Below are 19,237 nucleotides of genomic sequence, written 5' to 3'. Positions count from 1 at the left end.
AAAGGTATTATATACAGAGGAATGAAGATAAGGATGACAGCAACTTTCTCATTAGAAACAATACAAACAAAAGGATAGTTGAGAACATTTACAAATTTTTTTTTATTACAGTTGACATACAATATCATGTTAGTTTCAACTGTACAATATAGAGATTGGACATTTATATACCTTAGGATGTATTCACCATGATAAGTCTACTATCTGTCATGGTGCAAAGTTATTAACAATATTATTGACATATTCCCTGTACTGTACACTACATTCATGTGATTTATTTTATAACCGGAAGTTTGTAGACTAGAATTTTTAAAATAATGAAAACAAGTGTCAAACTAAAATTTTACACCCAGTGGAAATATGTTTCAAAAACAAAGGCAAAATATTTCTTCAGAAATCACCAGCAGACACATACTACAAGAAATGTTTAAGGAAGTCCTTCAGCCAAAAGGAAAGTAGATTTACACAAAAAATGAAGAATATCAGCAATGGTAATTATTGTGTGTAATTGGCTAAGGTTATTTTTCTTATTATAATTATATATGATACAATAATATAACATTTGCTCCTACAAAAATAATGTATGTGGGGTTTTATAACATAAAGTGTATTATAACAGTAGTATAAACTCTGGAAGGAGAGAAATGGAAACATACAGTTTTTTGTATGCTTAAAAGTAAAAGGATGAAAAAAGATACGCTATGCTAACATTAATCAAAAGACAGCTGGAGTGTCTACATTAATATCAGAAAAGGTGAATTTCGGAGTAAAGAATATTATCAGGGATAAAGTTATTTCATAATCATAAAAAAAATCAATTCATTAAGAAAACTTGTTTATTGACCTAATAGAAGAACTTCACAATACACAGAACAAATTGATAGACCTGCAAGGAGAAATAGAGAAATCTACAAGTAAAGTAAAAGATGTAAATACATCCCTCTTGATAGTTGATAGGAAAAGTAGACAAAAATTAGTATTACTACAGAAGATTTGAACAACAATATCAACCAACTTCACCTGATTGGCATTTTCAGAAACTCTACCAAACAGCAAAATGCACATTCTTTTCAAATGTAAATGGAATATTTTCAAAAATAGACCATTTTCTGGGCCATAAAACGCATCTCAAAAGGATTTAAATCATACAAAGTATGTTCTCTGCCCTCAATGGAATTAAACTGAAAATTAATACGAAGAAGATCTCTGAAAAGATTCCCAAATATGTGGGAAATAATAATGCAAATAACCCAAAGCACAAAGAAGAAATCAAAAATTAAGTTATAAAAATCTTTTAAATTATTGGAAATGAAAACATAACATATACAAATTTCTGGGATGCATCTATTAGGTTGGTGCAAAAGTGATTGCGGTTTTTGCAATTATTTTCAATTGCAAAAACCGCAATTTCGCATCAATCTAAAAAAAATTAAAGCACAAATTCAGACCTAATGTAATATTGTAAAGTCAATGGGAAAATATATATCACTAAACGCCTATGTTGGAAAAGAAGGATAGTCAAATCATTGACCTCAGCTTCTACTTTAAGAAAGTAAGAAGAGGGAATTAAAGTAAACAGAAGAAAGAAAATGATAAAGATAAAACCAGAAATAAAATAGTAAACAAAAATAATAGAGAAAATCAATGAAACCATAAGCTGGTTCTTTGAGAAGATCTATGAAGTTAATAAACCTATAACAAGACTAATTAGGGGGAAAAAAGGAATGCAAACTGCCAATATTAGGAATTAGAGAAGCGACAAGACAATAGTCTATAGATATTAAAAGTATCATAAGGGAATAACATGAACAACTTTGTGCTTATCTAGATGAAATGGACAAGTCATTTGAAAGACAAGAAACTACCAAAAGTCACTCAAGAAGCAATAATAGATAACCTGACTATCCTTATAATTATAAAGAAATTGAATTTGTAGCTAAACCACTAGACAGGACTGGACAGCTTCTTCATTGGTAAATTCTACTAAACATTTAAGGCAGAAACAATCCCAAACAAATTTCCAGAAATTTGAAGAGGAGGAAATACTTCCCAGATTATTATATGAAGTCAACATCACCGATACCAAAACCAGACAAAGACATGAGAGAACTACTTATCAATATACTAAGAACAGAGATGCAAAAAATTCTAAACAAAAATTTAGCAAGTTGAACCCAACAATATATTAAAAAGTTAATATGTCTTGAATAAGTTAGGTTTATCCTGGGAATTCAGGGCTTATGTAATGTTCTAAAGTCAATCAAAATAATTCATATTAACTAAAAAAGGAAAAACATATCAATAGATGGAGAAAAAGCATTTGACAAAATTCAACATCTATTCCTGATTTTTAAAAACGAAAAACTCTCAGCAAAATAGTAATAGAAGGTAAAACTTCCTCCGCTTGATGAAGGGCATGTAGGAAAAACCTACAGCTAAGATACATCATGAGCAAGACAAGGATGCCTACTCGGATCATTTCTGTTCAACATTGTACTGGAGTTTCTAGCCAGTACAGTAAAGCAAGAAAAAGAAAACGTATCCATGTGAAAAGGAAGAATCAAAACTCTCTGTATTTAGAGACGGCACTGTCATCTATATAGAAAATCTAATGGAATTACAGCGAAGCTACTGAAACTCATAAGTGAATATAGCAAGGGTAGTAGGATCCAAAATCAGTATTATAATATAAACTTTTATATCCCTCAATTAATGCTCAGATCAGTGGTAGCTGGAATTGGGTGCCAGGAGGGCAAGAAGAGAAGGACTACAGGGAACTTCGAGGGGGTGATGGATATGTTCATTATCTTGATTGTGGTGGTAAAACAAGTGAAAATTGATCAAATTGTACACTTTCAATATGTGTAGCTTGATGTATATCAAACTTTAATGAAGCTGTTAAATCATCAGCTCTTGGTAAGCATTTTAATATGGGATAAAAGATACGTTCAGGTATGACACTAAATTTTTGGTGTCATGTTGGGTAATTCAACAGTGGTATAACCAAAAAAAAGCATGTGTAAGGAGTTGGTTTGGGGAGACAGATGATGACTTCAGTATTGGTTATACTGAACAGATATGTTCATCGGGCAGTGAAGTAAGTCCATGCAAAAATTTGTAAACAAATGTTAATAGTAACTTTATTTATAATGGCTGAAGACAAGACGACTCAAATGTCCATAGATAGGTGACTAGACAAACTACTGGAAGAGCTCTAGACTAGAGTTATAGATTTATGTGTCATCACATCAGCTTACAAATGACAGTTAAAAACATGAGAGAAGATGAGCTCAGTGGGAAATATGAATCAAGTGAGAAAGGAAATTGGCTGAAAATGGAATCCTGGAGAAATAACTTTTATACTGGTGAAGGGGAGCCAGTGAAGAAGATTGAGAAAGAATGGTCAGAGATCTGTGGGTGGAGGGTGGAGGGGGAACCAGAAGAACATTATATCATAGAAGTTGAATGGGTTGAGAGTATCAGGCACAAGCTTTACTTTTTCTTTTGTACAAGTCATTTATATTGTTGAGTAAGAATCTTTTGCTCTCAGATAATCATCATTGCCATTATTCATTTTTCTACAAACCACCTCTGTTTTTACAGAACTGCAGAATATCCTAATCAATAGTAAGTAGGTAATCAAACATACCCCTAGAAAAGCATATACTTCTTAGGTGAGCAAAAGGACACCCAGTAATCCCTTTTGACTACTTCTAAGTTTCAGATGACTTTTCATGATATCAGTACTGCAAGATAAGGTTGTTAGTATAATGAAGGAAATACCAAAAGAAAGATAAAATTCCTCCTATATTAAGTACATGATAATTGAATTCCTATAGCATTTTTGTCTTCATACGTCCGTCATTAAAGCAATGAACTATGTACTGTACTGTGTTGTGATTTTCCTCTTATTGTTGCCTCAAAGCTTTTGAATCTATTTAATATTTTGCACATTTTCTTACACAATTTTATGGTAGATTTTTCTAAGGAAAGGGCCTTTGGCTACTTTGTATTCCTTATTTTACCTATTAGGGTGCCTCACATAGAGTGAGTTCAAAAAATATTCATTGATTTAATGTGCTATATTCATGGAACTAAGCTATACATTTAAAAAATTGGTTATCTTCTTGGATCAGGCCACTATCAGGCATCAAGTTGCTGAATCTTTTATGTTTAATTTGTTGCAATATCTGTGTGTCAATTAGTAATGGTACTTTTTTTATTTTGTTCTATTAGTGGTGATTTACTCAGAATAGAAGGAAAAACCCTGCATTCAATTTTGGATGAAGTTGTTTTCAAGCTTTTATCAACTCCTAGTCCAGTCCTAAGAAGTACTGCTACAAAGCTCCTGCTGTTGATGGCAGAATCCCATCAGGAAATTTTGATTTTACTGAGACTAAGTGCCTGCTACAAAGGTAGTGTATATATTTTTTTCTTTTGTTGAAATTCTCAAAAATAACTTTTTAATTGATGGTTTATGGAAAACAAAATTCCTGTGTTTTGAAAAACTTGATAATTGAAGTGTGCAGATAAAATCCCATCATACCATAACCTATTCAGGAGAAAGTCTGTATGTAATCAAGCTATCTTCATGTCTCAACAGATGGCCTGTAGTACTTTGTTGATGAGGTTACAATGGATATTTATTCCCTGACAAAAAGATTGTGCATTGAATATACTAGATAGAGTTATAAAAGAATGACCAAAAAGATCAGTGACCTTACCAAGACTAACTTAACTGGAGAAAATAGAACTGTGCTTGAGAGATTGACAGCCCTTTGATCTTTACACAATTAATAATTACTCAACTTCTTTACTGTCTTTCCTCAAAAACAGAACATTTCCCTCACTTCCAAATCAAATGTATGTGAATACAAAGTTAGAAAATTTGAGGAGGAAAGAGCATAGTGCATTATCATTCTCAAATAGTAGTTTTCATTTAATTGAGCATTTACTATGTGTCAGATACTTTACGTGCATTAAAATGTTTAATCCTCATAACTATCCTATGAGATATTCTTATCCTCATTTTATAGCAGTGGGAACAGAGAATGGAAAAAATAGGTAATTTATCCAAGATCACACAGATTTTTTTTTTTCAATTGCCACGCAAAGCTATATGTTGGCTTTGTTTTATTTCTTTACTAGCCAGAACCATGAATTCATTACAGTATATTTTCTTATTCAACATGGTGAGGAAATGGTTTCTGAGTTATAAAATATACTTATTTATACGGGGTTATATTATATGTAAATTTTTAAAGATTAGAATATAATGTGAAACATTTAATACCAAAACTATTATAATGGCCTTTTAATAATTCTTGATGGCACTTTAGTAACTTACCTTGTACAGTCATTATTGTGAACATTATAATTATTTTTCATTATAGGAGCAGAGGGGGAGATAAAGTGCCAGTAATAAAACCCTCTAGACAGTATTGTACCAGATACACATTTTTTAACTTTGTAATTAGATGTCTTCAATAAAAATGTGAATGTCCAACAGAGTTCATTATAAAGGAATTTCACCTTAATAATCTGTCTCCTCCTCTTTTCTCAATAGTAGAACTTACTCAGCTTCCTCAAGGTATTTTACAATTATTAATGCTGCTAAGAACTTAAGTCTTAAAGAGAGTATAAAATGTGGAAAGATCCAGATAGTGGCTTCCCCAATTATACACTCCAAGGCCATTGTAGCTTACTTACTTTATATTGAATACATACATTATAATACATCATTCCAACATGCCTTGGGAATTGTACTTACTTTGTACATTATACTACTACTCTGTTTTATTTTGGGATGAAAATGCAGTATTTAGTGTTATAGCATTTCTATAAAATTTGCTTAGGAACCTATTGATTGGCCCCAAATTATATACATTACTGTATATTTTTAATAATAACTTCTTTAATGAATGACTAATAACCTGCTTAAGTGTTTCCACAGAGTAAGCATTTAATCAGTATGATTATATTTTTAAAAACGTTTCAATTTAAAAAATATTTCGGTTTAAGGTATTTGTGTTCAGACAGAAAATAAATTATATATCTCTACTCTTTGACTTATCACAATGATACCCTTCTCCTTTTTTTAGTTAAAGGAATTGACTACACAGATTTGCATCAGATCTCACAAGTGAGCACATAATCTTAGGACAGAGGAGTATTCTAAAGACCTCAGTCTAGAAATCATGTGATTCTTCTTGTATTTATTTGTTTCTAAATCAGACTTTTTCACCTTGAATTAATACTGAATAAATAACTAATTCATATTAGTAATTGTATCTTTGTTATTCTATTTCAGGACTCAGAAGTCTACTGAATAAACAAGAGCCTGGGACAGAGTTTAGTCAAGAACTTAGACAGCTCATTGGCCTTTTAAGCCCTAAGGTCTCTCAGGGAGTAGAAGAGCAGGTATTTAATTATAAAAATAATATGCATGACATTTACTAACATTTTAGTTTAAAAATATTGAGAGTGAGAGCTTCTTGAATCTTTTACTTGCTCTCTCTCCCCCTTTCTTTAGTTACTTCCTCCTAAGATCCAGAGCAGCCATAATTTGATGGGGTAAGGGGGTTATTTATGGACCGAATTTTAACCCCAGAGCCTTTATTTAGTTATTTATTTATTTGCCTGTATGGAGTTCTTCATACCTCGAGTCTTTGAATAAGTGAAGCCAGGCATAAGATGTCAAACAAAGAGTTAGTTAAAGCATTAAATAAACAGAACTATGAAATACTTGTAAAGAGAGTGGGAAGTAAGATTAATCAGGGAGAATTCGGAGCTAGCCAGACTATGTCTTGAATACATTCTAGATTGCCCAAGGGAGCCTAACGAACCTCCTTTGGGAGGTCAGGTTTAATATTCTTAGGCCTTCCCTGTCCTTGGCCTATGAAAATGATGCCTCCTGCCCAATTTATTAGAGATGGAGATTAACACTTGTCCAGGCCTGATATTTTAAGAGGTGAACTTCTAAAAAACTCCTTTTTAGAGATGTCTCTAAATTAATTCTGGCATTTATTTTCAGAAACTACATCAAGCAGCTTGCTTGATTCAAGCTTATTGGAAGGGTTTCCAAACTAGAAAGAGAGTAAAGAAGCTTCCATCTGCTGTGATTACTTTGCAGAGGAGTTTCAGGTAAAAAATTTTGGTGAGAGGAATGATGATCTGAGAGGGCTAGATATATCTTATTAGAGTACAGCTGAGTGAAAACTTAGGGATTTTGGTTTGTTTGTTTTTTTAAGTTTTTAATCCGTTTCTTTTATTCTTACTTTCATTCTCGTTCTATACATTTCTGAGTACCAGCACTCCAGTAACCAGATGCACTTTCAAAGTCAACAACATATTGTAAGACAGGAATCTAATGTAACAAACATATAATCCTGTTCACTTAATGAGACTTTTTCGGTGGGCCAAGCCTACAGAGGGAGCCAGTGAAAGTCAATTACCTTCTTAAACCCTTAAAACCAAAAATTTCTATAATTGTTCATATGTAATTATGGTAAAAACACGTATGTGTATGTAAGTATGTTAACCTGATTTTCCTCAGTAAATATGGCATGGATATATATGACCATTGAGATATGACATAGCTTGTCACTTATCTCTATTTCAATTAGACTAAAAATGAAATACTGAAGACACAATCCAGGTTTTGATATGACTAAGCCATCCAGATTCTTATAGGCAATGAAAACAACACACACACACACACAAATGACTTAGCTCCTAGGTCGTTTATGATAAAGTAGAGCCATCTCAGAGGCGGTTTCTCATGCAGCCTAACTGAAAGCTACATTTTAATTTACTAAACTGAAACTTGCACGTTCCAGAAGTCAATTTTTTTTTAAGAAAACTGAAACTATTCTTTTAATAACTGCAGCTGCATTTCTCAGTTTTAAAAATATTTTAAAATAGTGTACTAAAATTTAGCTTTCAATTAGACTGCTTGAAAATCACCTCTGAAATGGCTTTACTTTATCATAAATGACCTAGGAGCTAAGTTTTGTGTCTGTGTGTGTATGTGTGCATGTGTGTTCTTTCCACACATGTAAGAATCTGGATGGGTTAGCAGCAGGTATTAAATACACTGGCTAACTATATCTCTTAGTAGACATTCTTTTTATTGATAAAACTTTCCTTCAGAGAAGACTTAAAGATAGGTTATTAATATTATTGGGCATGAGTTTTGTTTGTAGAAAAAAAATATTTTAAACATATTTGAAGTGCCGAATATATGGCAGAGGTTATGCTAGGTATTGGGAGAGTTAAACAGATTTTGAGTTTGTATCCCACTTCAGCACTTTATGGGCTGAATGATCTTGGACAACTTGCTCCACCTTTCTCAGCCTCGAATTTCCCATCTATAAAATGGGAATAATTGTCTATGTACCTTACGTGATTAAAATAATATAAAGTTTTTTTAGTATATTGTTTGGCACTTAAAAAATGGTAGGGGGAAAATGCATATTGCACATTTTTTGTCCTTGAAGATTTGCAAATCTAGTTAGACAAACAGACCTAGTATTCATGAGAGGCAAGTATATTCCATTCCAGCATTGCTCAGTGTTTGTCTATCATAAAAGCTCTCTCATTAAAAAAAACATTAAAAAAAGGATTTCTTTGGTCAAATGAATTTGGGAAATGAATACTTTGAGAGTCGCAATGTATATCCTTCTGATTAGGTATCTGAGATGTTCTAGCCTTTTCTTCTGTGGTGAACTCAAAGTATTTAATACTTATGGATTCTACTTGCTATCATTCTCAGCTATTATCCTCTTACATTTAGGATTACATAAAGGATTCAGACCTTTAATATTTAGTCTCACGATAGTTACCAAATTTGCCAGTTTACTTTCTCTTGCAGTATTAAAATATTTATTTAAAAGTATCCCAGGATTACAGATTTTGTCCACTTAGAAGTATGTCTATGAAATCTAATTACTATTACACTATTTTAAAATAGAAAATTCATTGTTTTATGTAACAAAACCTGATTAGTTATAAATATTTCCATTAAAAGAGCTTTTAAGCCAAAATTATTTAAATCTTACATTATAATGCGTTTGTTTCCTTTCCAGTATTTTGAGTTTGAAATTTTAGGAAAGACTGAAGTATAGTTTTAACCTTTGGGTTCTGTTTAATTTCAGGTTTGCTCCAGGCTTCAATACCTTTCCTCTTTTATTAGTTGCAGCAGTTTATGCAAATTTCTCTTCCTTTATAGCTGGGCTTTCTGCAAAGGTTATTTCTGTATCTTTGTGGTCAGGTCATACTCTCATTTTAATTTCCCCCTCCCATTTTTTTTTTTCTTTTTGCAGGGGAGGGATGGCCCACCACTCACAATTACGGGCCTAGATTCATCACATCCTTGCTAAAGCACTTTCTTGGAGGTTTCTTTTTTATTTAATAATTTTTCATGGTCAGAAACTTTATTTTCTGTTAAATACTACTACTCAGCAGTGTTTTCTGTAGCAGCTAATAGCTGCTCCAGTTACGTTCGTGAAACCTTACAATTGACCTACCTCCATCAGGGTGCTGATACTTATAGGTGTTTTAGTTATACTTGTTTAACTTTGTAGGGGAAGAAAGTAGTTTTTTCCCTCCACCCATTTTAGGCTCATTGGCTGGGGCCCCAAAAATTAGACTAATAACAAATAACAACAACAAAAAACCCAGATGAAAGAAAACAGTTTATTTGTGCAGTGCACATCATGTAGAAGAAACCACACATGATGAGTAACTCAAAGGGGGGAGGTTAGAACTTGGGCTTTAGAGATTTTAACAAAGAAGAATAAATTTGGAGAGAAGTGACAGGTGCAAAGAAAGGAGTTTTAGGCTTCCAAGGGCAGCAAACTGTGGGAAGGTAAATACATTGGGAAACTAATGGAAGATATGGATTATTTGTGCAGGTCCATGTTGGCGCCAGCTTTCCATCTTCTCCTGTTTTATGGCCATAAAACTTCTTTGGGAGGAGGGATTTATGGTACTCATTTCTCAGACCTTTCTGCTTTTAGTTTGATAAGAGAAGCTCTGGGGAGGCTTTTTTCTGCATTTGTTGATTCTCATTTGCCGCCAGCTCAAAATAATCTTTATATCAAAATGGCATATCTGCTATGCTTCAACTTCCCCTTGAAACTGAGCTCCTTAAGGGCAGAACGGTCTCTCTTCTCTGTTAGGACAGTACCAAGCAGGCAGCAATCACTCAAATGTTTGTTGAGTTAATGAGCAGAGCACATCAACTACTTTGCCCAGCAACTCATTTGGGACTCCCCAGGTTCATACTTACTATTTTACAACAGAGGAAGGAATTCCTGGAGAACTCAAAATTATCAGCAGATAGTTTTGTCAACTCCCTCTTTGATAGTAGATTCATGTTAGTTAAATGTGAATCATTGATGTACTTACATAAATTAATTTGAAAATATGACCTCTGATCAGTCATTTCCTTTTCAGAAGTGCAGTACAAATGCCAGATGGTTAAATGCCTACTCTTACAAAGAAACCAGTTAAATTAATAATCTTTTAATTTTTGAATGATGAGTGATTATAGACACTCTTACCCACAGAATAACTAGAATGTGTTTCTAAGGGGGTGGGAACATTCAAAATCGCATTAATTCCTAATAAATATTTTCAAACATGAAATTAAAGCATATGAATCCAGAAACATGCATATTTACAATTTATAGTTATTTTAATCACTGAACCTCACTTTTCTATTGTCTTCCTGGTTTTGTATTTTACTTCCACCTACATGCTCCATAGTTGTTTCAGTTTTACCATATTTCATAGCCTGTATGCCTAAACTTTTTCTCAAACTCAGTTTTCTGACAGCTTAAATGTCCTACCAATGAAGTTTTAATGATTACTGTTTCTCGTACTAACAGTATATATTAAAAATATTGGTAATGCAGTATTGATCAATAATGCAATGATCTATAATCAATGAGAGGTTAGAGACAGGAGTGGTTTTTGTTTTGTTGTTAATCAATTTGAAAGATTCTGTTTAGGGCCTGTTCTCTTTTACCCTCTATAAGTAGGTAAAGGGCAAAACATCTTTATCTATATGTGATAGAACCCATAGGTTTTGCCGAGGAATTCCCTAGGAGAGGCAAGTTTCCTTCAGTCACTTTTTGGGAAGGGAAAGGCTCTTACTTGATCTCTTACTCACAGAAAGTGTAAGAGATACTTTGAAACTTCATCTTGGCCTACATTCTCTCTAGAACCCCTTCTCTTTTTGGCACACACATACTTGAGGTCTTGTCTACTTTTGATAATAGGGATGAGAAAGACATTTTGAAACAAACTCTCAACTTTGGCTTAAGTGTAAAAGCAAAGAAAACATTGTAATTGGTAGTAGTTAAGAAATTGCAAGAAAACAAAACAACAAACACAGAAAATGTTATGAAAATTATTTTGTGAGTTTTCTTCTCTACTTTAAAATACTTCCGTTTAAAGTTGTCTTACACCTAATTATTTTTGCTTTTTTAAAAGAAATTCAGTTAAAAATCATTATAACCCACTCTATACCGTTATGAAGTCCCTCTGTTAATACTACAAAGATATAGCCAAGGTAGCACATTTGTTGGCAGTTCAATTAATTATAAGAAAAACTAAGAGAAAGCAAATGTTCTTGAGTGAGATACTTGCAAATTAAGTCAACAGAGATAAAATAAATAATGTATTCTGCTTCTCTTTTCTTATCCTCTTTGGTTTCTTTTCCTATGGGTATCTGAAAGGCATTTTGGATATTTTATTAGAGTGATACTTGTGATCTTACATAGTAATGTAGGAAGCAATCAAAACTGGGTAGAAATGGCTAACAAGAAATTCTGGTGAATAAAAGCATATAATACAAAAATGCTAATTAAATACAATTTTTGTGGTCACATGAAAATTATAATCAGTTGTAAAAATAACATTTATTAATAATTGAGAAATAGGTAAGCATATGAAGAAAATGAAAATCATAATCACACTATGCAATGAAAATCCCTGTTGAAATTTTTGTTTTTAATCATTAATTTTTCGATACAAGTAAATATATATACTTTAATGCAGTTTGAATATCTTCTGTATCCTGATTTTCACTTGACATTAGATTGTTGATATATTCCGTTGTTACTAAATATTCTTTGAAATTTTTATTTTTCACAGTACCCATCCAGTGAATGAGCCAGTATTTATTTATCCAACTCACTATTGTGGAACATGTGGCTTGTTTTCAACTTGTTACTATTGTTATGCTTTTGAGAACATCTTTGAACATATATCTTTATATACATACCAGGTTTTTCATTAAGAAAATTATTTGAAGTGGAATTAATTGGTTAAAATTTTTAAGGCTTTTTATATGTATTTTAAATATTTCTCCAGGAAGACTGTATAGCAGCGGCACATGAAAATTTATTTCATCATACTCTAACAACACTAGGAATTTTCTAAAAAATTTTTTTCTTTCTCTATTTATATAATTACTATTTATATAATTTCCATATACTTTTAGAGTGGACATATTATTTATGAAAATTGTGTTTAAGGTACTTAATATTTCCATCACAGAGCTAAACGAACAAAGACATTACTCAAGCTAAATAGGCAGAAGGAAGAAGAGGACCGCAGATTACAACTGCAACTTCAAAGACAGAGAGCCATGAGACTTTACCGAGAATTACGGCTGAGTATGCTCGAAATAGTTCATCCAGGTAGGTGGCAGTATCAATTTTATAAGTGAAAGAATGTTTAGGATATCTCTTAATAAACCAGATTTTCTCATGATTTCTTTTTTTTAATTTGGAACTTTGTTTCTCCTTTCTCAAGTAAACCTTATTAAATCTCGAGTCAAAAAAAACTACTTTTTTTTCTGATTAAGTCCTATTAGCTGATGATGAGCAATCTCTCCACTATTTTTCTATTCTTTCAGATAAAATAGTGAAGCGTAAAAATTTATTTTTAAAGATAGCTGTCAGTGACACAGAGATAGAATCCCTTGAACTGAAGTAAGGATGTTAGAGTATTGCCATTGTGCCGTCAGAACTTATTCATACCCCAGAACAAACCTTTGACACCTTCTTGCCACCTTTGATACTCTAACCTGAAATTATATTAAAGTGTAGTTGAGAGATCTGACTGGTTTCAAAGTTCTTTTTTCATTTGTCTCCTTCCCCACCTACTACTCATTCATGCCCTTCTCTTGCCTCTTATTTCTCTTCCTTTCCTTAAATATAGATATTTACCAGGGATCCATCTTCACCCCATTTATTCTCATTTGCTCTTCCTGAGGTATCCCATTCATACCTGTAGCTTTAGCTACTGAGTGCTGAGCACTGTGAAATCTTATCTGCATCCTCACCCACTCTCCTAAGCTCTAGCTCAACAGAACTTTTCCACAAAGTGAAATATTTTGTATCTCTACTGTCTAATACATAGCCACTGGCTAGAGGTGGCCATTGAGTACTTAAAATGTGGCTAATGCACTCGAGGACCTGAATTTTAAATTGTACTTTATTTAGATTTAAGTAGACATTTGTGGCTAGTGTCTGTTATATTGGACAACATAGCTCTGTAGCCAGCTGCCTGTTGGATAGCTTTACTGCCTGTTGGATAGCTTTACTATCCATAAGCATCCCAAAATCGAGTCATTATCTCTCCCCCCTAATTTCCTCTCTGTTCCCTATCTCAGGTAATTGTACCAAAATCAGTTTCCCATCTGTGAGACATTCTAGAATTCGTTCCATCTCTTACCTCCACAACCAGTCAGTCATTAAATCCTATTAATATTTTTGTACTATCTCTGAAATACATCCCTTTTTATTACTTCCTACTGCCTTATTCTGTCAGTTAGCTACTGTGAACCCTGAGCTGTATGCTGACCAACTCCAAGAAAGTAAAAAGAAAGTCATCTTTAGAACCGAGTGAGTTACTGAAGAGAAATTTTGAGTCACACAGAGTAAATAACATATATATGTTTTGCCCTTTCCCTCTGGTGGTACTAAATGACTTTCTAACCACGTACTTGTGATTCTTTTTTCTAAATGTTTTTGCTGTTGGATTTTGAAGCCTTTTCTCATTCCTGTGACACAAAACATATGAGTCTTTTCTCTAAAGAAGATGCATAATCTGAGAAAGGTTTTAGAGCTCTTTGTTTCTAAAATATTAGAACTAATGTACAATAATAGAATTGGGAAAACCATTGAACAGTATTGAAAAAATAAATAAAAGGAGTGCAAGATTGTTGTTAGTATCATTATCCTGATTCCAGAATTTGAGAAAGCATAGAGGTGAGTAGGTTGTAATAGTGTCTGTCATCTTTTTAGGTCAGGTGGAAAAACATAATCGGGAAATAGAAGAGAAATCAGCATTGATTATCCAGAAACATTGGAGAGGGTACAGGGAAAGGAAAAATTTTCGCCAACAGAGGCCATCTCTCACGGAGTATAAAGCAGCTGTCACACTTCAGAGAGCAGTGAGTTTAATGTAGTAAAAAAAGTACTGGATTAGGAGGCAAAAACATGGGTTCAAACCGGCTTTACTATTTACCTGCTGTAAAGTCTTGGTCAAGTCACTAAGCTTTCCTGAGCCTTAGTTTTTTCCTCTATAAAATAACCTTTTTAACCACTGGCCAAACTAATTTAGACACTCAGTCCTTAGTACTTTCACAGACCCTGTACACATTTACCATATTGCAATGTTTGTTAATTTTTTTTCTTTCTTACTTGGGCTGTGAGCATCTTAAAGATAAGGAATTAAGTCTTATTAGTATCAGGTCTCAGCACATGCCTGATGTATGAATGTATGTCTACCGTTTTTACTCAGTTATTTGGATTAGATGACCAAATTTATGGGAAAATGTTTTGTATATTATAAAGTCCTATGCAAGTACACCTTATCATATTGATGTTTTTAATGCACAGATAATGTATTACATATAATTAGATTATTATAATTTTTAAATTATTGAATGGTTTTCTTAAATGATAATTTTCCTGGGATTTATTTGGAGCATAGGCACAACACACGACTATTTATTTCATTTAATGACCAGTTTTCCTAATATCTGGTTATTCACTTATACCAGATATTAGGAAAACTGGTCATTAAATGAAATAAATTTAACTTTCATATTAGTTTTTCCGGTCCTATAGCATTTAGTTTTACAATCCCTTATTGTTGAATGTTAGGTCAATTTTAGTTTCCCACAATGGTAGATTTTGAACAGTCTCTTTGTTGAATTCTCTGATTAAACTTTTACAAAGATTTTTTTTTTACACCATTAAAGAAAAAGTGTATACAAAGTTTTAGGAAAATAGGAAGAGATGTTTGCCATCTCTTTCCTCAGGCTTTTCTGGGGATCTGAGGCTGTATCTGAATCAGACAGTCCTGTACCACTACTGAGTCACACCCACACCTGATATTTCCCCTTTGCTACATACGGCCATCTAGGGATTAACCCATGGATGTCAGCATTGGAGACACTTCCTTTAGAGGAAGCCTTGGGTCCTTTCTAATACTGTGACCTCATGGCTACCTCCTTTTTATACTCTTCCTTGTCAGAGAGTGAACTGGATCCTTCTTAAGCAGACTCACTACGTTGCCTGATTTAGATAAGCCCAATACTTTGTAAAAGGGTCTTCTACTCTAAAGTGAACTACCGTAGCAGTTTGTCCACCATTCCTTTGAGAGAGAAGCAGGGGTCATTATAGGAGAATATCTGAGGGCTATGAAGGCATGTGTGTTTGGGCTTTCACACTTTCCTTTGGCATAAGAGGAAAAAAAAAATCATCACTTCTTCCTCATATCTCACCCACCCTAAAAGAGGAATATGGGTCTCCGTTGAAGTAAGATGAAAAAGGGATGGGTCAAGGTCATATCTATAGTCTTTGCAGCTCACTACTAAAAATGACAGTGAAGTTAAAGCAAAGCTAGACAAAAATAGAAAAGGAAAGAAGAGGATTACTTTCAAAGAGGGAAAAGAAAAAGGAAAATGACAGTGCAGACAAGGAAGGAAAAAGGAAAGTAGTAGAGAAAATCAGAACTGGGCAGTGGTCATTAAAGGGCACATTTGCCACATTTTTGAGCATCCATTTCTAAGACATGTACTTAATTGGACTTGCACTGTCCAATACAGTAGCCACTAATCACATGAGGCTATTGAGTACTTACATGGAGCTATTCCAAATTGAGATATGTTGTACGTGTAAAATACCAGATTTTGAAGATTCAGGGTGGAAAAACTGTAAAATATTTCACTAATAATTTTTTATATTGATTTCATATTGAAATGCTAATATTTTACATATATTAAATTATGTTTATATAATTCTGTATATGCAAAATACAAATTTTACATGTTTCTTTCTACTTTTTTGTGCCTACTAGAAAATTTAATATTACATTTGTGACTCATATTTTTATTAGCACTGCAATTAATAAGAAAAAGAATTCATCAGTTTCTCAGAAAAAAAGTAGGATTATCATTTCACTGAACTCATCCCACGGGAGGAACTGGTTATTATTTATATCCTTCACAGAGAAAGGCTAGAACTCGTTTCCCTCCTGTTCCTCCCTTACCTTGTGTAAAGGCAGAGGCATTGTTTCTCAAGTAGCTAAAAACTGAGGAAAACCTATGTAAATTTGCTAATTTCAAATTACACATCTTATGTAGACAAGTTGGAGTTCTCTGTAGTGGTATAGTGTTGGAATTAAATTTGAAGAGTTAGCTGACTTTTCCCTTTTAATGCTACAGGATTTTCTTTTCTTGCCTTCTCATCTCTTAAAAAGCTTAGAAGGAAGGTGATGGTTGCTGGTCTCTAGAGCCAGAATGATGGCTAATTCTTGCTACTGGATTATAGCAAAAAATTACTATAGTGTTACTACACTTATCCATCCAGAACAACCACAAGAGCACTTAGTGAAACAAATCATTGGCAGTTGAAAAACTAAGAGTTGGGAGATAAATACAGTTTCAGGGAGTCCTGAAATGACAAAGAATGAGGAAAAGAGACAGAAATGTCAAGATGGGCTTTTCTGATCTAAGGGCACGGATGCCTCTGTTTTGGAACTTTTACTCTGAAGTTCCCAGCATAGCATCGTAAGTCTAGGGTAGCACTAAAAGCAGGATGTTGAGGAAACATAGAAGGAGAAGCAAAGAAGAAAATCAAGAGGATCTCTCAACCGGAGGATGCAATTACAATTGAAGGCTCGAATACCATACTAAAAAGAAGGAGGTATTAGGGAAATTTTATATACTGAATGTGAAGACCTTCAGCCATTTTTTTCATGTCAGCTGCTGTCAGCCAAGCTTATATCTTGCAAGTAATAGATCGAATGCCTTTTCTTTCAAAAATCTGAATAGCCCAAGGGAAAAGTCATACTCACAAAACCAAAAAAACCAGTTCAGTAGTCCTATACTGAAATACAAAATATATAAACCCTACCCACATACCTGCTCAATTTCTAAATAGCTTTTTACAAGGTCTGACAATTACGTTTGTGAACTCATCCTAGAAAATGTGCTACATACCTCACTGTTGAATATCACTATGGTCACCTTCCAAGTACTCCCCTTAGGGAGCTATACACCTATGCCAGTGCCTAGTCCATGCTTCAAAGCAATTTTGGAATTCTTTCTGGAATGGCCATCAGAGCTGTCGTCGTATTCCCCTTGATGTCTTGAATGTCATCAAAATGTCTTCCTTTCAGTATTTCCTTTATCTTCGGGTAAAGAAAGAAGTCATTGGAGGCAAGATCAGGTGAGTAGGGAGGGTGTTCCAATGCAGTTACTAGTTTACTGGCTAAAAACCTCACAGACAGTGCCCTGTGAGCTGATGTATTGTCCTGATGCAAGAACCATGAATTGTTGGCGAAAAGTTCAGGTCATCTAACTTTCATTCAGCCTTTTCAGCACTTCCAAATAGTCAACTTGGTTAACTGTTTGTCCAGTTGGTACAAATTCATAATGAATAATCCCTCTGATATCAAAAAAGTTTAGCAACATCGTTGAAAACAAGTTCGCGAACTTAATTATCCGACCTCATAGTGGCTACTCAAATATCAGATGAAAGTATCACAGGACACCTGAGGAAAGCTAAGGCTTAAACAGAGTAAAAATACTTCATAGAAATAGAGATATTGCAGGGGTAAGAAAACCTTTAAAAATCTGTATTTTCTCACAGAGCTAAAAGAACTAATACATGAAACAAAACCATGATGGTTATAAGATAGAACAAATATTAATAGAATAAAATTTGACAGAAAAAAGTAAAGACATAATAAAAGGACTAGGAAGAAAGGTTTGGGAAATCTAGAAAACAGAGCAAAAATAAAAGATAACCAGTCCAGGAGGTCAAACATCCAAACATTTGAAACAAAAACCAAAAAAACCTTAGGAGAGGAAATCAAATAATTCAGGATTTCCCAGAATTGAATGTCATGAGTGTTAGATTAAAAGGACTAACTAAGGGGACCAGCCCGGTGGCTCAGGCGGTTGGAGCTCCGTGCTCCTAACGCCAAAGGCTGCCGGTTCAATTCCCACATGGGTCAGTGGGCTCTCAACCACAAGGTTGCCTGTTCGACTCTTCAACTCCTGCAAGGGATGGTGGGCTCCGTCCCCTACAACTAAGATTGAAAACGGCACCCTCAGCTGCCACTGAGCTCCCAGATGGCTCAGTTGGTTGGATCACGTCCTCTCAACCGCAAAGTTGCCAATTTGACTCCTGCAAGAGATGGTGGACTGCACCCTCTATAACTAACAACGGCAACTGGACCTGGAGCTGAACGGCGCCCTCCACAACTAAGATACCCTCCACAACTAAGATTGAAAGAAGAACAACTTGACTTGGAAAAAGTCCTGGAAGTACACACTGTTCCCCAATAAAGCCCTGTTCCCCTTCCCCAATAAAACCTTTAAAAAAAATAATAATAATAAAAGGACTGACTAAGGGCAGCCAGATGGCTCAGTTGGTTAGAGCCTGAGCTCTGAACAACAGGGTTGCTGGTTCGATTCCCATGTGGGCCAGTGAGCTGTGCCCTCCACAACTAGATTGAAGACAACGAGCTGCCACTGAGCTGCTGGAGGGGTGACCGGATGTCTCATGGTTAGAGCGTGAACTCTTAACAACAAGGTTGCTGGTTCAATTCCCGCATGGGATGGTGGGCTGTGCCCCCTGCAACTAAAGATTGAAAACGGCAATTGCACTTGGAGCTGAGCTGCGCTCTCCACAATTAGATTGAA

At 34.2% G+C, this 19,237-nt stretch overlaps 1 protein-coding gene across 2 annotated transcripts in view; it reads left to right on the top strand.

The window, feature by feature from the left end:
- Positions 1-19,237, top strand: part of IQCB1 (IQ motif containing B1) — a 45,053-nt gene that overhangs the window by 20,186 nt on the left and 5,630 nt on the right. For both annotated transcript variants that reach the window (XM_033092221.1, XM_033092228.1), the window contains exons 8-12: positions 4,237-4,415; positions 6,311-6,420; positions 7,034-7,143; positions 12,568-12,710; positions 14,322-14,470. In XM_033092221.1, the coding sequence (XP_032948112.1) occupies positions 4,237-4,415; positions 6,311-6,420; positions 7,034-7,143; positions 12,568-12,710; positions 14,322-14,470 (691 nt within the window). The remainder of the gene's footprint in view (positions 1-4,236; positions 4,416-6,310; positions 6,421-7,033; positions 7,144-12,567; positions 12,711-14,321; positions 14,471-19,237) is intronic.

This window comes from Rhinolophus ferrumequinum, chromosome 2 (assembly GCF_004115265.2).
Source record: "Rhinolophus ferrumequinum isolate MPI-CBG mRhiFer1 chromosome 2, mRhiFer1_v1.p, whole genome shotgun sequence".
NCBI lineage: Eukaryota > Metazoa > Chordata > Mammalia > Chiroptera > Rhinolophidae > Rhinolophus > Rhinolophus ferrumequinum.
This window is presented reverse-complemented; position numbering and strand designations above follow the sequence as displayed.